Source organism: Acartia tonsa, chromosome 15 (genome assembly GCF_053477335.1).
Source record: "Acartia tonsa isolate MP-2025a chromosome 15, ASM5347733v1, whole genome shotgun sequence".
NCBI classification, from domain to species: Eukaryota; Metazoa; Arthropoda; class Copepoda; order Calanoida; family Acartiidae; genus Acartia; species Acartia tonsa.
In genome coordinates this window covers 15444642-15465419 of record NC_137274.1, presented here as the reverse complement: position 1 = coordinate 15465419, position 20778 = coordinate 15444642, and the positions used below count along the sequence as shown (strand labels likewise).

At 39.1% G+C, this 20778-nt stretch overlaps 1 protein-coding gene across 2 annotated transcripts in view; it reads left to right on the top strand.

Moving 5' to 3' along the window:
- Positions 1 to 383: 383 nt before the first annotated feature.
- LOC145306763 (uncharacterized) overlaps positions 384 to 20778 on the top strand; it is a 74434-nt gene continuing 54039 nt past the window's right edge. For both annotated transcript variants that reach the window (XM_080149058.1, XM_080149059.1), the window contains exons 1-3: positions 384 to 436; positions 16080 to 16179; positions 16567 to 16656. In XM_080149058.1, the coding sequence (XP_080005184.1) occupies positions 16080 to 16179; positions 16567 to 16656 (190 nt within the window). In that variant the 5' untranslated portion in view covers positions 384 to 436. The remainder of the gene's footprint in view (positions 437 to 16079; positions 16180 to 16566; positions 16657 to 20778) is intronic.

Here is a 20778-nt window from a genome sequence, read left to right as displayed (position 1 = left end):
CCCTTTCAGGCAAATATCAACCTAAATCTAGAGGGTAAAAGGAATTCAGCTTGCTTCGTGTGCCATCTTTCCCCCTCCCCAAATTGTTGAGATTTTGAAAAAAAAGTCTGAAAATTTTGAAATTATTCTTTTCACATGAATATCATGACCCACTCTAAAGAAAAGGGTAGAAAAATACATAAGACAAGTCATAAAATAATATTTTTATCAAAAAAATTACACTATAATTGCTCCTTATTTTAACAGTTAACTTATTTTGTTTCTTAGCATAATGTGAGTAAATTTGCAAAAAACGTATTCCTAACTCCTTTCAGAATTTATTAATTACTCATCACTGCATAAACTTTCTAAAAGCTAATTAATTAAAAGGAAGAAAATTATTACCTCAGTTTGGTTTTGCCCCTCGTTCTAAAAGGATATGGGATAGAACACCAAGGTATTTATTTAAAAAGAATTGTACTAACAATAATTTAGATATTTTTCTAGTATGAAGGTATATGAAAACAAGGATGACAACATCCATAAAAGCGAAGCTCTGAAATAGTATGTCAAATAAACATTAACATTTGTAGAGTTACAAAACTGAATAATGGCTCATTATTTACGAAAAAACATTTTTCTGCATGAGGTCTCAGATTTTGATAAAAACTTCCAGTCCCCTTCATTTGGTCATAAAACTAAGGGCTGGGTGATTTTTAAACTTTTTAATCCATTTAAAGTCCGATTTTTCGCGCATTTTCTCACTGTGGTGTTTTCACAATGAAAACAAGGCGTTTTTTCGTGATTTTCAAGTTCAAAATTTTTAGATTAATTTTTAACTTACAGACATGTTTCATATATCAAATTAATCCCCCAGATGGGTACAATATAGAAATTTTCTTAAAATCACAAAAATCAAGAATCACAGGGTGTCCCAACAAAAATGTCAAAACATGTTTTTGAACTTTTGACACTACCACACAAAATATTTTGCCCATTTTTCGCATTGAGAGTGAATATCATCTATTTTAGAATACAGATGAAGTAAATTTGGTGTGGGCACTCCATAATTGGACACTTTACCAATTTTTAAAACACCCTATAAAAGTGATTTTTGTGTCTGTAGAGCTAAAAAATGGTCCAAATTGATTATTTTTTTTCAAATTAGAATACAAAGTATCTAAGTATGTTAGGCCATAGTGTTTTCTGACCAGATTAAAATTTTTATATTTTTGGACACCCTGTATTTTCAAAAAAATGGGAATTTTTTTTTTGTTTTTTTAATTTTTTTTTCTATTTCTAAGTGACCTAAAACTGTCATATAGATACAGATTTTGACTAATAACAATAATATTTGCCTATTTTACAAATTTACATACTTTTGGGACACCCTGTGCATGTTTTCAAAAAATGGTGGTGTTTGCCTCTTTTTTGGGGGAAGGAGTCGTTTTAGGGCAATAGACTATTTCTTCATTTTTGTATAACTTTTCAAGGCACATCTTTTGTTATTTATACATTAACCGCCTCCGGCGATCCCTTTTGCCGATTTTCACCGCCAAAGGCAGAATTTTTTATGTTTTTGGCCGTTCCAGAGGTTTTAATGGGCATTATTGGTAAGATTGCGTTGATTTATCAAAATCACTCTGAAGTACTTTTAGTTAGGTAATTTAATTTATTAAATTTCATGTGAAGTAAAATTTTTTGTGCATCTAACCGATTTTTGTCAAAAAGAATTTCAAATGGACGTGATTTATGTTTCTTTTATTACTATGTATGTATGTTATATCAATTATCAATATATTATATTCACTTCATTTCTTGTTTTAACAATTGAAATCCATCTTGACGAAAAACGGTTAGATGCACAAAAATTTTTAATTCACATGAAAGTTAGTAAACTAAATTACCTAAATAAAAGTACTTGAGTGTGATTTTGATAAATCAACGCCTTCTTACCAATAATGCCCATTAAAACCTTTCGAACGGCAAAAAACGTCAAAAATTCTGCCTTTGGCGGTGAAAAACGGCAAAAGGGATCGCCGAAGGCGGTTAATGTATAAATAACAAATGATGTGCCTTAAAAAGTTATACAAAAATGAAGAAATAGTCTATTGCCCTAAAACGACTCCTTCCCCCAAAAAAGGGGCAAAAACCACCATTTTTTAAAAACATGCACAGGGTGTCCCAAAAGTGTATAAATTTGTAAAATAGGCAAATATTATTGTCATTAGTCAATATCTGTATCTATATGACAGTTTTAGGTAACTTAAAAAAAGAATAAAAGATTTAAAGAAACAAAAAAAAATTTCTCTTTTTTTTGAAAATACAGAGTGTCCAAAAAATATAAAAATTTTAATCTGGTCAGAAAACACTATGGCCTAACATACTTAGATACTTTGTAGACTAATTTGAAAAAAAATAATCAATTTGGACCAATTTTAGCTCTACAGACACAAAAATCACTTTTATAGGGTGTTTCAAAAATTGGTAAAATGTCCAAATATGGAGTGCCCACGCCAAATTTACTTCATTTGTATTCTAAAATAGATGATATTCACTCTCAAGGCGAAAAATGGGCAAAATATTTTGTGTGTTAGTGTAAAAAGTTCAAAAAACATGTTTTGACATTTTAGTTGGGACACCCTGTAATTCTTGATTTTTGTGATTTTTAAGAAAATTTCTATATTGTACCCATCTGGGGGATTAATTTGATATATCAAACATGTCTGTAAGTTGAAAATTTATGTAAAAATTTTAAACTTTAAAATCACGAAAAAATGCCTTTTTTCATTGTAAAAACACCACAGTGAGAAAATGCCCTAAAAATCGGACTTTTAATGGATTAAAAAGTTTTAAAATCATCCAGCCCTTAGTTTTATGACCAAATGAAGGAGACTGGAAGTTTTTATCAAAATCTGACACCTCATGCAGAAAAATGTTTTTTTCATAAATAATGAGCCTAATCAGAAATAAATGTATAAAATTGTAAATTTGTTGAAAAACTGCACTAATAGATGATAGTGTTTAACCCTTTACAGTCGGGCACCTTAATTGGTCGAAACAACAATTTTTTTTCAGAAAATGATTATCTTTATGTAAATTTTACATTAGAAATATCAAAATATAAATTTCAGCGGCCGCAGCTGAACTTTGCAGCCGGAAGCCGCCGCAGTCGGTGTTCAGCGGGAAAACGGCGGCGGATCTTTATGAAAATTTAATACGTTATGTAGACATGTCAGAAAAGCTTATGTTTAAAATTCTCTAAGTCTTTAAAGTCTCTAAGTCAAAAATTGCGGCCACAAGAGCCTTTTAAAGATTTCTGGAGACCTGGAGGATCAGGACCTGCAGGATCATACCTGGAACCTGAAAGTGACTTGAACACCTGTATTTCATATAAGGATGTACTACTAGAGGATATTTTAGTATTTTGGTATGATAAAATGCTTTGTTTTAGTAAAAAAAATATTTTTGCTCTTTACCTGAATGACCCTGCCAGTTTTGCTGGCAACTTGTGCCCGCCAGGATGGAGATATTCAAACAATTCCAACTCTCAGTTGTGTGTCATACCCATACTTAAAAAGTCACACAGTTTGGGCTCTTTATCTTTCACACAAAGAAAATGAGATAGAAAAAACTGGAAGGCCCCCCCCAACCGTTAAGGGTTAAGGACATGCTTACATCTTAACGACTTGATTATAGAAATGCTTCGCTTAATACATTGTACTGTGTTGTCCTAGGAAATAGCATTTCAAAAATCAGACCAATCGGATAATTTTATCATATAATAATTTGTTGTTAAAAAAGTTTAAAAACAACATGTTTAAAATGGAAGTACTGACATTCTGGTGATGATTATAAAGTTGCTACGCTTTCTAAATCATACATAACTACTAAAGGAATCACCATAAAAATTTTATGATGATAATTTAATTCTAACATGCCTAAATTAACAAAAAAAGCTACGGACCCTAATTATAGGAAAGCGGCGCTTTTGAAATGAATATTTAACATATCATTTTGAAATGTAAAGGAATTATAAAAAGTTCACACAAGTTTTAGTTAGGAACGATTAAGAAACCGTAGCAAATCTATAATCTTTACCAGAAAGGCTGTGCGTCTATAATCTTTAGCTTTTTTTATGATAAATTTGTAAATAATCCAAGCTTTTATATAATTAGTTGGTTGGTTGGTCTGTAAAAAGTCAATTTCAGGTTCCAGGTTTTATCCAGAAATCTTTAAAAGGCTTCTGTGACCACAATTTTTGATACTTAAATTTTTTGACATAGATACTTGAAATTTTAATTATAAGCTGTTCTAACATGTCCACAGGTCGTGTGAAATTTTACACAAATCCGCTGAACTTTCCCCGCCGACTTCTGCAGCTGGCAGCTACCAAGTACAGCTGCAGATGCTGAAATTTATAATTCGAGATTTCTAATATAAAAATTACATAAAGATAAACATTTTCAGATTGGGGGGGGGGGGGGGCTAAATCAGCCCCCACCCTCTATTTTTTACAATGCCATTTTTTTTGTAGATAATATAGAGGGCTGTGACTTCATGATTTTTTAAGTTTAGTAATTACACGTCGGCAAGAGTTGATCTTATAAGGATATCTCGTCTGTGTCGGTCATGGCGACCGGTCAAAGTCGGTAAGGTGGCACCAAAATTAGAAAAATTTTTAAATAAATCTTAATTTTTTCATTATTACTTTTGTGTATAAGATGGAGACCTAAATTTGTTTGGTGAATACTGGGATATCAATGAACATCTGAGAATAGTGGTGTTATGACCGTTTGACCGATTTTGTGTCCTGCTTTTAATATGGACTTATATCATGTATATCGTGGCTTCTATTACAGCTAGAGACCTAAAACATTATGTGGTACATCCTTGAGCAATAATAAACTTCCGTGAATAGAAAGGTCATGACCGTTTGACCACTCCTTGACCGATTATTGACCGATTTTCTATTTCCTACCTGTAATTTTGCCGTTTGTAAGCTGCCAGCCGCCGAATTTCAAAACAGCTATAGACCAAACAAATAATTTATATAGTCTTTTATTGTGATCAGAAACAGATAGAAATATTAATTGGTGCCGCCAACCCCCGTTTTATTGCCTTAACTGCCGAAAATGGCAGTTTCCGTTATTTGCCGTTTTTCGGTCAGAAAAAGTATTTTTTTGCTATAAAATTTGGTGATCCTAGCTTCAAAATTGGCCGCTCTACAGCTGTTTTAATATTTAGCGGCTGGCCACTAAAAAGCGGCTAAGGAGCGGTCTGACTGCTATGATTAGAAAGAGTAATTTTCTCTCAATATGGACATGAACCACCAGAAAAATTTTATGTCTCTAACTGTAACAGGAGCCGATATAGAGGGGGATCAAATTAGCCCCCCCCCCCCCTGCCCGATCTATTAAAGGACGCCTGCAAGAAATAACACGCTTTAACTGCTGAAAGACTGCCACAAGAAGACCCAATACCCCAAATTATAAGCCTTCAGCTTCAATAACAAAAAAGTTCTAGGCATTTCAAAATAGCATTTTATGTACAATGGAATTTTTGAAAGATTTCCAATGCTCATAAAAGAAAAAACAATATTAAATTACGTTGCCTAGACATAAAATTATAACCTTATCTTTGTCAGAAACTCAGATTGCCTGTAACTGATTACATTTTTACAATAAAAACACCACATTTCATAGTCAAAATCTATGAAAAAAATTCGATTTAAATTGCATTTTTAAACGAAAATCATAGCGGAAACAAAGGGGTAAACTAATACAAGCTTAGCTGTGATTGGTTGTTAAGCTGATTCAGCCTTCTGATTGGCTACAGTACATTCGGTACAATGCAAGTAAAACTTAATTTTTTTTAATGATTTTGACTATAAAAATTGGCATTTTTATTGTAAAAATATAATTAGTTACTGGAAACCTAAATTTATGACAAAAATAAGCTTATAATTTTGTTTCTAGGCCACGTAGTTTAATTTTAAAGTTTTCAACATGAGCAATGCAATTCTTTCAAAATTTCCATTGTACATAAAATGTCATTTTAAAATGCCTAGAACTTTTTTGTTATAGAAGCTGAAGGCTTCAAATTTGGGGTATTTGGTCTAATTGTGGCAGTCTTTTAGCAATTAAAGCGTGGTATTTCTTGCAGGATTCCTTTAAGGTGGGAATTGGGGCCCGATCTGTAAGGGTTAAATAGTTATCCTTTTAACTCAACTTTTCTACAACTCTTAACAATAGAATTATATCGAAACAGAAATTTATTTTGAACCAAAAAATTTGCCAATAAATCTATAGTATAGATGTGGTAGCGGCCGCAGTTTATCAGCCGCTTCCCAAGTTCAGGTATTACAGCAGTGTGAACAGACGTGGACAAGTATAATTATAGAGAAGCTGGGCTTCTCTATGTATCACCAAATAACAAACAAAATTCAATTGGGTGTTACTTTATTCAGAGTCTAAAGGTTACTGATTTATAATACAACAAATAATCAATACACAGATTGGAATAATTAATACTAAATCAAAGGTTAAAAATAGATATACATACAATAAACAGAATGGGCAAGATTTCCAGGGATGGGGAACCAAGCAAATCAGATTAACCATAATGGGGTTGTCAAAAACTATAAATACCTTTAAAGCATGGGAGAGGGGTCAGGTGTACCCATCCCCCCTTTACTCAAGGGAGATCCCTCGGAACTCCTACGAGTCCGGGTCAGGGTTGCCATGAAGCATGGCCCAGGGTTGCCGAATACCACAACTCTCCCCTCGGAAGGCTGGGGGTTTTCTGCACCGCCATACTTCCGACAGTGGTTGAGGCCATCAGCTTTCCCTGTACAACAAGTGGGGTCTCCTTGGGGGGAACGGCTCCCCCACCCTAACAGTGGGGGGGGGGAGGTGTTCATGGAAGGGTGGCCTTATCGGCCTCAGGGGTGTAGGGACAGTTATTTACAAGGGTTAACAAATCAATGGAATCCTAGTGGTGGTTTGCGGCTCTCAAGGTTGATGAGCTCCCAGCGTGGGGTAGAGGTCGGCTTCTGCTGGGTCCGTAGATCGGTGCCAGCGGGTGCCAGGCCAGCAACGGGGCCGGTCAGCAACGGGGCATTCTGGTGAGCTGTGGCGCTGGCTACAAGGTTAACCGTCTGGGCGGCAGCCTGGCATCCCGAGCGGCCACGGGGGTTTCCACTCACATTTCCAGAGTTAGGCTCAGGCTTGCCTGGGCGATCATTTCCGCTATTGGAGGATTTCATGGACACCATTTCCTCGGCCATTTCCCGGCCAATAGGAATGGCATCCCAGTCTACCGAGAAGTCTCGAGATTTGGTGTGGTTGGCCCTGGCCCTGGCCAAGTCCTTGTGGTAGAGGGTTGGGTGGTACAGGAACACTTGGGACATTGCATTTAGGGCGGCACGCACACCTCCTTGTGCTGCCACCAGTGAGATAATTGTCAGGTCACCCAGTAGCTTGAGGATCAACAGCAACAAACACAGTATGGCTGCGCTATCTCCCCATTCATGGATGGCCTGTCTGAAGCCAGCCCAGAGGTCCAGTGCTTCCTCCCCTTCCTCCGCCAATCTGTCTATATTGTAGGATACAATTCCATGGTCTCCTGTGGCCGCACAGCTCCCCTGCTGGACGCAGGAGCCGTACGAGAGGCCGGTCAGCATGGCGGCCTTGTACGCTGGGAACAACAGTAGCTGCTGCCAATCATTCAGCTCAGCCTGGGAATACAACCCTCCCGAGCTAAAGTCATCCAGGGGCTCGGTCAGCAGCTGCTTGGGCATCTCCAGCAGGGGCGGCCTCTTCTTAGGTGGCGTGGCTGCTGTACACCTTCGTAACGGCATCTACAAATCCAGTGGGCTCCACCGGCACTTTGTCCCAGCACTCGTTGCTCTCTCGCACCACATACTTGTTTCGTTGGCAGTTAAGCTGGAGCAACACATCTCCCCTCAAGATGGAGAACGTGCTCCCCTGGATGCGCACCGGGTGCGCCGGGTCCAGCTGCTGGAGCTTCCAACAGTTGGCAGCCACCTCTTCGGCAGCTGCGCTCTGCATCCGGGTCTCCAGGGTGAACTTGATGTAGGCTGAGTGTATCTGGGCCTGGAGGGGGACATATACGTCCCTGGCCAACACCCTGGGCAGCATCGCCGCGGCCGGGTCAGCCGCCACGAACAATGCCGGGTGGTTGGTGGCATTGGCCTCAAAGTCGCAGTTCACTATAGAGGTGGATGTAGTCATGTTAATGAAGAATTGTGCTTGATGGTCCATTAAGAATGCATCCAACACCAGGCTAGGCTGAAGGCTGCGGATCATTCTCAAGGGGCAATCCCTTCCCAGGTGGTCCCACACGTACGTGGCCTCTCCGGTGACGCAGGACAGCTCTGACTGGGGGCAGGACAGGGTCAGGTGGTCGGACTGGGACTCCACCCGTCCGTCTTCCACACATAGGTCTCCTCCTTGACTAGCAGCCTTCTCTCCTGGAGCACCAACTCATTGCGATACAGCTGGCCTCCAAAGTGTACATCCTCTCCTTCACAGCCCACACCCTCTGAGCTGTTTACCAGCGCCCCCACCATATCTAGGGTGAAAAACAGGGGGTGGTTCAGCTGAAATGTCAATGGCTTTGTTTTGCCTGGCAGGGTGTAGACTTGGTTCCGAGCTAGGTCCCGGCAAGTTTCCGGGTCAATTTTGGTTGGCCGCATGAGGGTGGGGACCGATGTCACCTTCAGGTGGCCCCAGACGCCACACCGAAAGGTCCACTGGGACACTGTGAGCTGGCAGCAGTACCCAGTAGTCTCCCGGATCTTGACTTGCTGCAGGACGTGTACCTCATGGCCCAGGGACACCTCCTGGTGCAGCGGCTCCTGGCTACACATCCGCTCCTTGTTGAAGGCTGTGACATGAGTGGGGTTGGCACAGTCCCACCCTGTCAGGACGTAGCTGGCGGTGGGCCACACAGCAGCCAGCAGTAGGCCCCACAGGACCATCCACCAGTGGGAGCACCGGCTGGACGGCCACCATCCCATCGCTTGCAGCTGCGGGCTCTCGGCTGCCTGGTTCTCGTCTCTGGCCACAGCGGTGCCCTGGGGAGGGGACCTAGTTGTCTGTTCTTGGCTATCTACTAATTTCCATTGAGGATTATCCTTAGATGCCCGGGGCTTCCCTATACCCTCCCCAATGACGGACTGACAGGCAACGGGCGCCTGGTGGGGCGTCGGCTCCCCTAGCTTCAAAGTAGCCATTCCCTCCTCAAGTGCATGCCTAGTGGCATGGGGCTCTAGTGCGGGTGGCACGGGCTCACCCTGTTTTACATCCCTCCCCAGCCCTAGGAACTCAGGTGCATGTGGCACAGGCGAGTCCTGATACCCACAAATCTCAATCTCCCCAGCTTCTGGTGCAGGGGGCACAGGCAAAGCTTGGGGGGCACAAAATGTTTGATACAATATATTTACTAATTCTAAATTATCCTGACTCAGTTGAGGGTGAGGGACAGCTGGACGGCCAAGGGGCGGACACTCTCTGCTGGCTTGGGGCTCGAGCTGGCTAGGGGTGACGGTTGTCACCCCCTCATCTGCGGCTGCGGGCTCATCCCTGGGGTCAGGTATCTCGGTGGCGGCGACGGGGGTCACCCCATACAACGTCTCCATGGGCTCAGAGTCGTCATAGTTGGGCAACTGGACGCTAGCCGAGCCGGTGAGTCCATCAGTTGCGTCCACCAGGCACACTCCCTCCTTCAGCTGCTTGGTTACCATGGTCACGGTAAACATGGCGCGGCGCGTGTATTCAGGGACCAAGGTGACCTCGTGCCCCATCATAATGCGCTTCACGTTGGCGTTGTGGATCCCTCGATTCAGCTTGTCTATGAGGAGTTCAAGGTCCTCATGGCTGTAGGCCTCCCTTTAGAGGGGGCACTTAGTGGAGATGTAGGCCTGTATGGGCTCCGTCGAGTGCTGTCTGTAATCCTTGAAGGCTTGCTTCAAGGTCTGGGATTCATAGGCCAGCCTGAACAACATCTCGCACTCAGCCTTGACCTGGTCGTAGGTCAAGGCCTGGCCTGCCTCCCCAAACAGATGTGAGGCCATCTCAGCCGCCTGTCCTGCCAGGGATAGTAGGAGGGCGTTGCGGCGATTGAGTATATCGTGGGCGGGCACTCTATAGGCTGCCCATGCCATCTCGAGATGCCTTATATGGGAGTTCCAGGACTGCTTGGGCGGCCCCCTGTACTCCGGCAGGTTGCTTAGCATCAGCTTGCGGTACTCAGCTGGGGGTCATCCTGGAGCCATCCCTGGGGCTGCTTGCCTCCCTGAGCTTGTGGTTGCTCCATACGGCCAAAAGTTCAGCGCCGTGTCACAAATTTAAGCAAGAGCTATTAGTTGTTTTCACTTAAGCTTGCAATCACTCCACCAACAATCACTACCTTTATCACTTGGTTGATAGTTGGGAACACGAATATAAAGATGTATACACTGTTATAGATTTTCTTACTAGTCACTCAGCTTTGAGGTAGGCTGGCAGATCTAGGAAGATGTTGAGGGTCTAAGCTGATGTCAGGAACTGATTTGGTTTTCCCTATCACACTGTAGACAGGGGGTGGAGCTTTACAATTCCTTGTGATCTATCCTTTGTGTGCTATAGAGTAGCTCCCCCCCTGGGTGTGTGTGCACTACCCCTTCACAACGCGCCCATGCACTGTTCGAGCGCGCACACACAGGTAAAACTCTTGCTTATCCCTCAATCCACTCTCTCATTGGTCCGTTTTCTGCCTTTTTGTCCAACGGATTTCGTTGCGTTCCGAGCTTCTCCGCGCAAACCGTGCTATGCGCTCCGTTTTCCCGGTCTCTCTCTCTGCATAGTGGACAGAATTATCTGAGTGCGTGGAGAAGGGGGGGGGGGAATGCGTGAGTGGACGGGGAGATGCTGCCCTTTCCCAGAGGGGGAGGGGGCGCCGCGGGCCTCAGGTGACTGAGTTATGAGAAGTAGGTGGGCTTCTTCTTAATCCTTGGCTTATCAAAATGTCACATTGGATTATATTCACTTTAATTTATGGGGGTCCCTCCCCTTCTGTCGGGGTAGGGGCGGTGTAGTTGCCGTGCTGCAGGGTTGTGGCTCCAATTTTAACAATGCATTGTTATCTCGCACCTGGGTTCTATTTTCGGCTTATCAAAAGTCCAGGCAATTGTTTACCAGTCCCTGCCCTAAATCTTTTGTTTGTCTCTCACACCAAGGTGACAATACATAATTCTGATAAAATATCTGCTTTTCTCAGTGGGCGGCTGCGCTGTAGCCTCCCGGGATACTCAAGGCTAGTGTGGTTTTTCTCTCACTTATACACTATACTTGTAACTTCATTCACAGCTCGTGGCTATTTGGCTTGCTTCAGCCAGTCAGTGAACATGTTTCTGGAGGCCCACTTGGTCTCCTTCTGCTCGTCTTCTGCCGGCTGGATACTATTACCCAGGGCAGGTAACTAAGGTTCTAACTTCCACAACTGCCGGATATAGAGTTAGACACTGCTATCCAGGGTGGGTAATTCAGATTGCTTGTGTCAGTTTTGCCAGTTTACTGCTGGGAGTACCTTAGTCTCAGCTGCACATCTGCTCTACACTTGTGTTTGCCGTAATCTCACACAGCTGTCACCAACAGTTGTGGTAGCGGCCGCAGTTTATCAGCCGCTTCCCAAGTTCAGGTATTACGGCAGTGTGAACAGACGTGGACAAGTATAATTATAGAGAAGCTGGGCTTCTCTATGTATCACCAAATAACAAACAGAATTCAATTGGGTGTTACTTTATTCAGAGTCTAAAGGTTACTGATTTATAATACAACAAATAATCAATACACAGATTGGAATAATTAATACTAAATCAAAGGTTAAAAATAGATATACATACAATAAACAGCATGGGCAACATTTATCCCCCATCCCTGGAAAGGGGTGGGGAACCAAGCAAATCAGATTAACCATAATGGGGTTGTCAAAAACTATAAATACCTTTAAAGCATGGGGGAGGGGTCAGGTGTACCCATCCCCCCTTTACTCAAGGGAGGTCCCACGGACCTCCTACGAGTCGGGATCAGGGTTGCCATGAAGCATGGCCCAGGGTTGCCGAATACCACATAGACATATATATAACAATAACTACCAACATTCCTTTTTCAATAACTTTTTTCTTCTTCTATAAAATTGTATTTTGTTACTCAAATTTTCAAAATTGAAAAAAAAAATTAAGAGTATATTACCAAAAAATTTTATGTGTTCTAATTATTCGATTGATCTGATTTTTGGTATATTGATTTCTTTGACAACAAAGTACAATATTATCTTCGAAGCAACTCTATAATCAAGTCCTAATAAGGTGAGTATGTCCATAATTATCCTGTATTAAGCAATTTTTCAACAAATTTACTCACAATTTTGCTTCGACTCTTATATAAACATTTATATACTGATTATCCAGTTCTAACACTTTTGTTAATGTTCGTTTGTCCTACTGTTTCAGTGCCCTGCTTTTATGGATGTTGTCATCCTTGTTCTATAATTATTCTATTAAGTTCCAGTTTAGGTGTTAAAAAAAAGATTAAAAGGGTGATTCCAAAAACTACATTTTCCTTTTTTGAGAAACAACAAGAAGAAATGTTGAAAAATGAGGTCCATATTCTATAAAAAAAAAAGTGTACATCAGCATTATTTAATATCTCCAAAAATGCAGCTGTACTAAAATGCCTGATGCTATATTTTTAGAAAGCAGCTACGCCCTTAGAGGCCTCTAGTGGCACAAATAGTTAATTTGATATGCATTCCAGTCTCTACGTAAAAAAATTCAATTTCTATTAGGAGGGTGGTGGTACCCTCCCCCAGAATAGTTTTTTTTTTTTTTGGGGGGGGGGTAGTCGACCCCACTATTTTAATTTTAGTTTTAAAAAGAAAAATTTTTTTGGGGGTTGGGGGTGTCCCACCCAAGAAAATAGTTATAAACCTTACCGGAACCTATGAGAAGCTAACCTGTTAAGGAGAACCCGATCGGTTCAGCGGTTAGCGAGATCCTAAGGTCCAGACAAACAGGCAAACAAACATCCTCTTATTTTATTATAAGGATAAAAATTAATTTTGTTTTGAAATATATCTATAATACAAAGTAGAACGATGTCTCTCTGTTTGTTTGTTTGTCTGTCTGTCTGTTTGTTTGTAGTGAAGGATCTCCCTAACCGCTGAACCGATCGGGTTCTCATTTACAGGGTAGCTTCTCATAGGTCCCGGGAAGTTTTATAACTATTTTTTTGGGGGTGGGACACCCTCAACCCCCCCCACAAATTTTCTTTTTAAAACTAAAATTAAAAAAGTTGGGTCGACCCACAAAACAAAAAATTTCTCCCCCCAAAAATTTTTAATTTTTCTTTTAAATCTAAAATATGAAAAATTGTCTTGATTAAACCTCTTTGGGCAAAGTCTCTAGAGGCTAGGGGCGAAGCCGCTAGTTGTTTATAAGTACAATATTAAAGTGTTAAAAGGTTAAATTAACGTCCCATTTGAGATTTTACCATATTTTTTGGGGGGCTCCATGCAAACAACTTTTTATATTCTTGAGAATTTAGCTTATTAACCCTTAACCCTTACAGATCGGGAGGGGGGGGGGGGCTCCAAGAGCCCCCCCCTCTAGTTTTTTCAATCTCATTTTTTTTTGTAGGTAAGATGGAGTGCTGTGACTTCATGACTTTTTAGGTTTAGTAATTATACGTCAGCAAGAGTTGATTTTATTAGGATATCTGGTCTGTGTCGGTCGTGGTGTCCGGTCAAAGTCGGTTGGGTAGCACCAAAATTAGAAAAAAATTCTAAAAAAATCTTAATTTCTACATTATGAATTTTGTGTATAAGAAGAAACCTAAAATTTTTTTGGTGAATACTTAGATATCAATGACCTTCTGAGAAAAAATGTGTAATGACCGTTTGACCGCTCCCTGACCGACTTTATGACCGATTTTTGTCCGGCTAGAGTCCTATAAATTTTTTTGGTAAATCCTTGAGCAACATCAAACAGATAAAAATATCAATCAGCGCCGCCAACCGCCGTTTTACCGCCGTAACCGCCGAAAATGGCTGTTTCCGTTATTTGCCGTTTTTTGGCGATGATCAGAAAAAGGAATTTTTTTGTTATGAAAAATAAAAGTTCGTCCTAAAATTTGGTCATCCTAGCTGCAAAATTGGCCGCTCTACAGCTGTTTTAAAATTTAGCGGCTGGCCGCTAAAAAGCGGCTAAGGAGCGGCCTGGCTGCTATGACTAGAAAAAGTAATTTTCTCTAAAAATACACATGAACCACCAGAAAAAAATTTTACGTCTTTATCTGTAACAGGAGCCGAGATAGAGGGGGGGGGCTCTTGGAGCCCCCCCCCCCCCCGATCTATTAAGGTGGGAATTGGGGCCCGAGCTGTAAGGGTTAACGGTCGGGGGGGGGGGGGGGGGGGTCCATGAACGTCCCCACCCCTCCGGTTTTTTCTATCTTATTTTCTGTGTGTGAAAGATAAAGAGCCCAAACTGCGTGACTTTTTAAGTATGGGTATGACACATAACTGAGAGTTGGAATTTTTTTAATATCTCCATCCTGGCGGGCACAGGATGCCAGCAAACCTGGCAGGGTCATCCAGGTAAAGAGCAAAACTATTTTTGACTTAAACAAAGCATTTTATCTTACCAAAATACTAAAATATCCTCTAGTAGTACATTCTCATATGAAATACAGGTGTTCAAGTCAATTTTATGTTCCAGGTATGATCCTCCAGGTCTCCAGAAATCTTTAAAAGGCTCCTGTGGCCGCCTTAGAGACGTCAAATTTTAAACTTAAGCTTTTCTTACATATCTACATAACGTATTTAAATTTCATAAAGATCTACCGCCGTTTTCCCGCCGACCGACGACTGTGGCGGCTGGCAGCTGCCAAGAACAGCTGCGACCGCTGAAATTTATGTTTTGATATTACTAATATAAAATTTACATAAAGATAAACACTTTTTGAAAAATATTGTTCTTCTAGCTTCAAAAATAAGAAAATTTCAGTCGTTTATAATTTTTAAGGAAAAAAGTACCCAAAAACAAAGGTTATTAAATAAAAGGGTGATGGAAGCGAAAATTGACTTTGACTTACTTAAGGTCGGAAATTCATTATCAATCAGGGGACTTGCACAAAAATCTAGCTCTACTAGGAACTTAGATAATAGGGGGGGGGGGCGTTAAACGCCCCTCCCCCACGACTGATTAAGGTTCGACAAGGGTCCCGACTGTTAAGGGTTAAGAAATTAATTATGTATTGGGCCGGGGGAGTTGTGAGGTACGAACTGAGAATCATAATTCAAGCAAAAAGAAAAACTTATTATTGGTTTCAAATAAATAAATAGTAGAACAAAAAAATAGTTTTAATTAAACTTTATAATACAAAATTCCACAAGAATAAAGCAACACACTCACCTTTTTAATTTTTTGTCCTCTAACATGCATTTTTATTTTAAAAGACATTAAAAACACCTAATGCATATTTTTACAAAGAATGTGGTTGTTTCCTAGAATCGAAAAAATGTATTTTTTTGCGGGACACCCTGTATATCTTTGCATCTTTAATCTTGGATAGACTCTTATATTTTTACTAGCAGCTACGCTCCTAGAGGCCTTTAGGGGCACTTGAGGCGTGGGGAGTTAAATTTCAAAACTATTTTTTTTAAAGTTTTATTTTAGATATAAGATAGAAAAAAAATTTTGGTAGGGAGAAATTTTTTTGGCGGGGGAGGGGGGGGGCTGATTTATTTTTAGTTAAAAAATTAAATATTTTTTTTTTGAGGGGGTAATTTTTTCTACGGGCGATTTCTCTTTGGAGGGTAGTGGTACCCTCCCCAAAAATAGTTATAAAACTTCTCAGGACCTATGAGAAGCTACCCTGTAAAGGAGAACCCGTAAGGATTATGGGTTTATGATACATTTACTGCATAAACAGTACAATCATAGTAAATGGGCTCTCTATGGCTGCAAAAAAAAATTTTTATAATGTTCTAGGAGATATTTTACAAAATAAATGGTTCTACAGATTATTGAATTTTAGATGAAGATATTTTCTGTGTTTATTCTCTTGCTTGGGCTTGGGTCTTCTCAGGCCAAAATTCAAGTTTATGTGCCACAGCCAAATAATCTTCAAATGGAAGGTTAGTAATTAAAATTTATTGTTTCATGATCAGTAGGTAAATAATGACATTGTATATTTTCATAACATAATATCAAAAGATCTTTTGGAAAGACATATATTTTAAATTGGCATGCTTCTAAGTTTGAAATTAACTGTTTCTTACAATATAATATTTAAACAAATTCAACAACTATTAAAGGTCAAAAGTAGTAAGAGGAGTTGATTTAGATTATTTGGAAAAAGATATGCTAAGCTTTTTTTCAAATTGAAGATTTAGATAAATAAAATTAATAGACATAATAGTTTTTAAAATTGATGAAAGAATACATTAGCAGAGTCTCAGAAAAAAACAAGGAATACTTAAGGAGCCTTTTTGATAATTTTAATATCAATATTAATTATGTAGGATGGCACTTCTTCTTGGCAAGAAATCCACCAAAAGACATGGATGATTGTGCTCACTACTTCTTTGCCTGTACAGATTGGGAAGCGTCAGGTTAGTTTATTTGAATTTCAGGGATTTAAAGGGATAAGAAATGACTGATAAATTGGATGCACATCCCTAATGATGATACACAAAATTCCCTTGTCTGTAGATATCCAATTATATGTTAAAACGTTTGGACACTCAACTAAATGAATCACCCAATCAAAATTCATTAAAAAACCTAAAGTTAATCTAATGAATAAGAAAATATTATTAAAAACTTTTGGACTAATGTAATGAACAGTAAGATGTATAAGTTGGAAAGAATTTTAATGTTAGAGGGAGATTTGAAATCTGCATCAAATTTTAAGGATTTGTGGTATCCCCTCCCTACTTTCCCTGGCTGTAGAGTCGCTTCGCTCCTAGTTAGGCCCGTCCAAGTAATTTCCCTGTATAGAGGGGCGAAGCCCAGTTTGTTGTTTGTTTGTAGCCATGATTCTCTGAAGTTAGGATTCAGATGCACACGGAGATTGGAGGTGAGAATCCTTTGGCCAATCATAGATTGGTAAGCTTCGCGCACAGCTGGGTGTATTCTATGATACGTTATAAGCTGACCCGCAATTCTCGTGGAAGCTACTCAATTATTACATCACCCTGGCCTAGAGTTTTGGCAGGTGTTCCATATTAAGCCACCCTAATTAATGGCGCTCTCATATGAATGAGGAGCATGGACGAGGGAAAGCATGATATAATTTGCTTGATATGTAGAATCCTAACTTTCTACAAATCTCCCCCCTTACAACCTTAGGGCATCTCAGGGAAGGTTGCGTGAATTTGACAAATTGCGACAGCATTTGTCAACCAAGTGCATAGTCTATGGAGGGACTTGAACTCGGTTTCTCCCAACCAAAGCGTAGTACGCTAACCACTACACTATGGGAACTCCATGCGAAGCCCAGTAGCTGCCTGCGGCGGCGGCTACTACAGATTTTTTATAAAATTTGTTTTTTGTATAATTTGTTATCTAAAAGCAGAAATACAATTTAAGTTAAAATCTGCACTCTGATTGGAGAAGCTTAAGTGTCGTACATCATTCAACCAATTAGAGCGCAGGTAGTTTTCAATCCACCTATCATGGATGTAAAAAATAATTAACTTAATTAAATTGTATTTCCGCTTTTAGATAAATAATTATACAAAAAACGAATTTTATAAAAAAATCCTTATAATTTATTGCAGATTTCAACATAGACGTCCAAGGGGGGGGGGGTAATGGGACGATTACCCCCCCCCCAAAAAAAAATTATTTTCATTTTACCCAACCCCCATTTAAAATTTACCCCTAACATCCATTTACAACCATTTAGGAGGGGGTATTCACCCCCCCTCCCCCAAACAATTTTGGGGGGGTAAATACCTCCCCAGAAATAAAAAATCTCTAATAAAGCATATTTTTGCACGCTTTGCACGCATTTTTAATACTTTAAAAATAATAAAATTTTATTTAACCCCACAAAAATTTTACCCCGGGGGTAAATTTTGGGGGGGATAAACTAAATTTAACAGATTTCAGGGGGGGTAATTACCCCCCCCCCCCCAAGCAAATTTTACTCCCAGGGTAAAAATTTTGGGGGGATAAAAAAAATTTTACCCCTCCCAAAAACGAATTTCCCCTCCCCCCTTAAAAAATTTTTACCCCCCCCAAAAAAGCTTGGACGCCCCTGGATTTCAAATCTCCCTCTTTCCAGCTTATATTTCTTAATGAACAGCCCATTGTCCTCTTGAAATCGCCCTTTTATTCTTATCAAACACAAAATACCTATCTACCAAAAACAACTCTTGATGCATTAAAATCAACATTAATGAAGTTGGGTTCATGGTTATTTGTTAATATAATATGACACACTTATTAAATTTAACCAACCAAAGAATTTTTTATCCAATCTTAACCAGACAAATGCCATCTAGCTAAAAAAGATGCGTAGATTTCATTTCTGGCAACCAGAAAATCCGCAGAAATCGAATTAACGAGATCCAAAAAAGTTTCATTAAAAAAAACCTTACACCAAAAAGAACAAACAATAAATATAACGACGACTTAGTTTCTTTTTCCTGTTTAATACGAATTTTTAAAAGTAATTTTCAGGCATGCATGTATTTTATAATATTCTTTTCTGAGAAACATAAAAAGGATTTTTAACATGAACAAAAAGCTTCTTTTAGTTCTAATGAAAGATACTCTTTTTTTCTTGTAATAAAATTACTTTTGTACATTAAAAAAACCCGCATTGTCTCTGTTTTATATTTAAACATGCATGTCGTAATGATTAAAAAATCCAGCCATTTGATATACCTAGAAAGAAAAAAAAATATTTTCTCCCTGTGGGCAAAAGAAATTTTTAATTATAAGGGTGAAAAAAAGGTTTTTGAAAAATATAGTGAATTATTAAAAAGTGAGGTGACATAGTAATATAAAAATAATCGGGTGTAGTCCTTTTCGTAACATCGCACCTTATAGGGCGATTCTTTGTATTTAAAACAGTAGCTTATCTCCTATTTCTAGCTCTTGCGGGGAGGCTCTAACCCTGCGGAGCCAATTACCTAACCCTGTGGGGAAATCACCTAACCAAATATAACCTAACCTAACCTAAAATAACCTATAAAAAGCCATTTTAAAAATGCGACGAATCACCCCTTATGGGGCCATGTTAAGAAAGGGACGATTCCCAAATAATTAAATATGTTTTTTTTGTGGGAGAGTCATTCATTTAGTAGCTAAGCATTGTTATGAAAATTAAATGCCTTTAATTTTTTCAGCAGCTTATTTGTAATGGCTCCAATACTGTATACTATGTCTGTATTTTTATTGGCTCTCTCCAATTCTTCTTCTTGGTATTAAATCTTGTTAGATAAACTTTTTTTGTACTGAGAATTTTTAATTTTTGATTACTATGTTTCCAAGTGACATAAAACAGGCCTTTAATTACTGATTAAAACTGTGTCTTATTTATGCATAATTTTTTTTCACTTTGGGACACCCTAAAAAGGTTAAAAATGAAAATACTTTGTTTTGTCAGGTATGTCCAAGGGTGTGTTTATTGTTTACCCCCCCCCCCCCCCCACATACACACACCCAAAACGCATTTGGGGATGTCATAGGCACCATGTATATTTAAGAAGAAAAAAATGTTATTTTACTCATCCCCCCCCTTCCCCCAACCAAAAAATTTACCAACAACCATTTTGGTGGAAGTATTTACCCTCCCTTCCCCAAATAAAATAGGATTTTAAAGAATTTTGTCTTTTTATCTCCCCCACCCAAATAAAAAAGCTTTGATGTCCATGATCATGGCTCTGAATACAATATAGTTCCACCTGATAAAAACAATGTAATAGTTTGTTGGATCATATGGCCATTCATTTTGACTTTTCAAAAACATGGCAAAATTTTCAAGTGCCAGTGCACAGCAAAAGTTATCAGCAAAAACTATTATCAGCTGTTGCAAGCTACTCATCCTTTCACATATAAAAGGAATATTCTTAGGAAAATTGATTACTTTAATTATTTAAAGTTTTATTTATAACCAAAAGTCTGTCTTCTTTTTATACATATATAAAAATATCTGTATCTTTATTAACATATCTATGTTTCCATATAATAATGTATGTATGTATTTAACCATTTATATCCTATTACATAAAGTAGTACTAAGCTTTTTGTAGTAAACCTTAATATATGCCCTGAAATAGTTTTAGGCTATTTCAGTTTTATAAATAAGTCTGGGTATTGTTTTTTCTGCACTTTCATATTCCTTCGATTATAGAGCCCCTAGATGCAAGAGGTGCAGCCTCTAGTAGGTTTTATAATGTTATTTTAACCCCCCCCCCCCCAAGTCCCAACCCATCCACTTAACTCTTAACAGTCCTAACTGAGAGTTAGATTTTTTTTGTATATCTCCACCCTGGCGGGCACAGGATGCCAGCAAACCTGGAAGGGTTATCCAGGTTTTTATCTCCAACCGCCGATTTCGGCGGCTTGCAGCTGCCGAAATTTATGTTTTGAGATTTCTATTATAAAATTTACATAAAAATAAACATTGTATGAAAAAGATAAAATAAGAAAATGACAGCTGTTTTAAATTTTTTAGTAAAAAAGGACCTACAAACAAAGGTTATTAAATAAAAGGGCGA